Here is a 3,725-nt window from a genome sequence, read left to right on the forward strand (position 1 = left end):
TTGGGGAAGAAGGGAAGGGGGTAGTCTAACTCAGACTAAATGTTTTTTAATGCTCCTATATCCTGGGTTGTATGATGGCCTGGCATCCTCTGGGTGGGCTGGGAATTTGCTGGATATTTCAGAGAGATGGAAGAGTGCCCTTTCTTTTCTGTACCCCACTTCAAAAACTCAGGGCCAGACATAACCCAAGAGGAGGCTATGGCCCCACTGTCCTGGGAAGGCCGGAACGGCAGGGAGAGCAAGTCCCGAGCCTGGTACAGAGCAGACACGGTTAACACTGTGCTCCCAGCTCCCTTCGGCTCTGGGGGAATCCTACTCTACTCTGGGGAGCTCTCCACCCCGACCTGCCATATTCCACAGTTGTCATACTGACCAGTGGGGTGCGGAATGCTGCCTGCATTTTCACAAGCAGTCACTGTGTCAGTTGGTTTTGCTCAACTGTTTTTGCTTCAAAGAAGGAGTTGAGGGAGATCTATCCAGAAATTATGGGGTTGTATAAACAAAGGGCATCAATAACATAGCATTTTTTAAACTTAAGAAAAAATAGCTGGGGAAGGGGAAAGGCTTCATCATGCTCCTCGGAGTGGACTTCCCCACAGACAGCAAGAGTTTATTTTGCAGAAGGCAGCCTCAGTCTCAAGACCTCGCCAGAAGACTCTCTCAGCATCACCTGGGATTCTTCCTCGGGGCTGACTGCCCAGCCCCTGCCTTTTCAGGCTTCTGCTGGGGAAGCAATTTGAGTCTGAATATTATTACCATATCAACACAAGCCACCAAGACTGTTTCAAGCCTTGAAAAACTATGCCTGGCACTAGCTACGTGAAAAGACCTGTCCAGCCAGGTAAGACTGTCCCTAGAGATGACAGGGACTTAGGGGAAAAAAGAGACCCAACTCCCTATACCAAACAGGGCCTGACCCCTCAGCTCCTAAATACTTCACAGCAACACCCTTACTCCCTCCAACAACATTAACCAAACTTTAGCTTTTAAGGTCAACTAGGCTACCCCCTAAAGAATCCCTCAATTATTGCCAAACACCCTCATTCCATTTTTTTTTCTACATTACATAGTCTCATTTAAGTGCCAATCATTCTGAAAACTCAGAAAAGAACTAATGAATAGAAGGCCTCAAATTCTAAATTAGGATTTCAACTTGAGTTTGGGAAAGAGCTTATAAAGAGTAGTTACTATATTTCTTCTTGTCTTTCCATCTCCTGCACCTAGTACAATGTTCTGCTTAATTAATGCCTGCTGGAATGGACTGGAGACATGAGTGGGAGACAGTATTGGCCTGCCCACACTTAGTCATTACACACAAGGGACCTGAGGCATAGGGACAAGAAAAGCCCCAGGAAGCCTATCTTCCAGGTTATCTTGTGATGCCATCCCTCAAGAGGCCCCTCTTGTGCTTTTATCTTTTTGCCTCAGGTAACTACAGCATGCTTACCACCAACCAGGTATTTTTCCCTCCTATACCCTCTGGACAGCAAACGTTTCCAGTTCGAATTCGAAGAAAAGTCGCACCATTGGAATGCCAGATTCATACAGGCCGTTTCACTAGGTACCAGAGCAACTTCTCAGTTCGACTCTATGGTCTTAGCCACATTCAAACTGCCCTATATACTTCATAAAGTACCAGTCCCAATAGCAGCATCTCAAATAGCTGACTTATGAACTCAAGAGCAACTTCAGGATTGGGAAAAGAGTGAGCACTGTTCTTGTCAGGGAAATTTGCTCACAAAACCCCCAAACCTATGTTAGTTTCAAAAATAGGGAGCCAAGGGCAGAGCAGGTTAATGGCCTTTTAGCATCTTGAGAACCCTTGTAATTCTACTTTTTGAGGCCTCTCATCACAAACATGCTAAATGCTCTTCAAATTAAGGGCCAAGCTCCACACACTCAGGTGAAAAAAATTATTTCAAAATGCTGTGCCAGAAGTCAGGAAGTGGTTGGCCTTCTTCACACAACTATCAAAAATCTGCTCTGCTTCTTCCCAGTTTCCAATCTCTTGGTGGACAGATCATTCTTGCCTCAAATTCTGCCCCACCTCTAGTCCCATTGGTGATTGCCTCCCACTGGGGCTCACAAATCAGAGGCCTATTCGGACCCCAAGTCAGTCATTTATTTCTCCCAGAGTGCCCAGGGATTGCAGTACTTCAAGTATTTAAATAAGGGAACAGTCTCCACCCAGAAATGACTCTTCACACCCGAAGGGAAGAAAAACTGTCATCTCTACAATCACATTCAGCTATTTCCTCAGGTTATCTTGAGCTATGGATAAGGATCCCTATAGCTGCCTAGCTGGGATTTCTAAGGATCCTCCCCTTCTCCCTTTTCCTTTCCTTTTTGCTGAATTTATGATAAGCAAATAGAGTGAGAAAAACAAACCTGATGAAACAGCTTCTAAAGGCTGTAAAAACTGAGGCAAACTAAGGCAAAGGAAATGACATTCCCTCCAATTTGATGCACCTGGGATGGTTCCCAGGTACTGCTCACTCTCCTTGTTATTTGCATTTTTTCCCCATGCATAGCACAGACTTTCGTACTGTGCATAAGGAAGCCTATGATAGCTGGGATCCAAGCAACTATCAGCAGCCGGTAAAACCTATGCACCTGAAAGATGAGCTTACCAATATGTTCAGGAACAGCAAAGCCAAGTTTGATGATTCCACTGTGACCAAGGTAATCAGGTGACACCCTATGCAAAGTGGCCACCAGCATAGGATCTTCTAACAGCAATGGGAGTAAAAAATCTGTTGCCCAAGTTTACCTCAACCCATTAATTCCAGGGAATCCTAGACCCTGATTTCCTACAACTCAAGCCCTACTTTTTTTGTCCCTCTGTTCTTTCCAGGTCTCTTATCCACCACACTTCAAAACCATAAAAGTAGCTACAGCCAAACAGCCCACCAGCATATTCAGAGTTCCTCAAGAGAAGTTTCAAGATGTCACCACCAATAAGCAATTCTTCCAGAAGTGGGAAGTCCAACCCCGAATCCGCTATGGAGATATGCATAATGAGGTCTATGTTAAGCCTACGGTAAGCAAGTAGGCAGGAGAAAAAAGATTGGCCCCCTAGATTCTCTCCTCAGCTAACACTTTTGATACCTGGTCTGAGACACAGGAAATTAGGCTGTACTCCTGATTTGCTACATTAGCTTAGAAATATTACTAAACCTTCCCACATTTAATTTTTTTTTTCTGTTTAGGAAAAAAATCCATAGGTGATAGAGCCTACTGATTATGGGGAGATGGCAGAAGAAAAGAAAAGGGCTAGAAAGCATATTTTCATTATTGTTCTCCTTTCCTTACAGTAGAATAATTTCTCACAATCTCTGAGTAGATGGTCTTTGCTGGCTGTCGGAGAAATAAGGTTTCACTTTCTTCCACTCCAACTATTCCAGTTGAATATCCTTTGTTCTCTTCCCAATACCTGGATTCCTAGCTGCCATTTGAAAGCTTAACCACCACCAAAAGCACTTTCATTCCTACAATTGCCCAAAAGGTGAAGTTATTCAAAGCAAACAACAGTATCAAGATTGAGGGAAACCATGACTTCTCCACTGTGTACAAGGAGGCCTACAGGTAAAAAGCAAGGGCTTAAAAAGTCATTCCTATATACACCAGAAAGTTGGTATGTCACAGAGAAAACCAGCATTCCTTGGGGAAACATGGGTCAACTCCAAAACTCAGACCTATGACTTCTCTGAATATTCTTGCAGGCC

At 44.2% G+C, this 3,725-nt stretch overlaps 1 protein-coding gene across 1 annotated transcript; it reads left to right on the plus strand.

Moving 5' to 3' along the window:
- The first annotated feature begins 514 nt into the window (after positions 1–514).
- Positions 515–3,725, plus strand: LOC127555017 (uncharacterized). Its single transcript, XM_051987021.1, has 5 exons — positions 515–841; positions 1,429–1,561; positions 2,532–2,682; positions 2,855–3,040; positions 3,446–3,725. Exons 1-5 carry the CDS (start codon positions 802–804, stop codon positions 3,587–3,589), a joined length of 654 nt encoding a protein of 217 aa, XP_051842981.1. The 5' UTR covers positions 515–801; the 3' UTR covers positions 3,590–3,725.

This window comes from Antechinus flavipes, chromosome 3 (genome assembly GCF_016432865.1).
Source record: "Antechinus flavipes isolate AdamAnt ecotype Samford, QLD, Australia chromosome 3, AdamAnt_v2, whole genome shotgun sequence".
In the NCBI taxonomy this organism is placed as follows: Eukaryota; Metazoa; Chordata; class Mammalia; order Dasyuromorphia; family Dasyuridae; genus Antechinus; species Antechinus flavipes.

Coding starts and splice junctions, on each gene's coding strand:
- LOC127555017 (XM_051987021.1), top strand. CDS start 802: ATGCCTGGCACTAGCTACGTGAAAAGACCTGTCCAGCCAG. Junction 842..1,428: donor GAAAAGACCTGTCCAGCCAG/GTAAGACTGTCC, acceptor TTTTTGCCTCAG/GTAACTACAGCATGCTTACC. Junction 1,562..2,531: donor CATACAGGCCGTTTCACTAG/GTACCAGAGCAA, acceptor CCCCATGCATAG/CACAGACTTTCGTACTGTGC.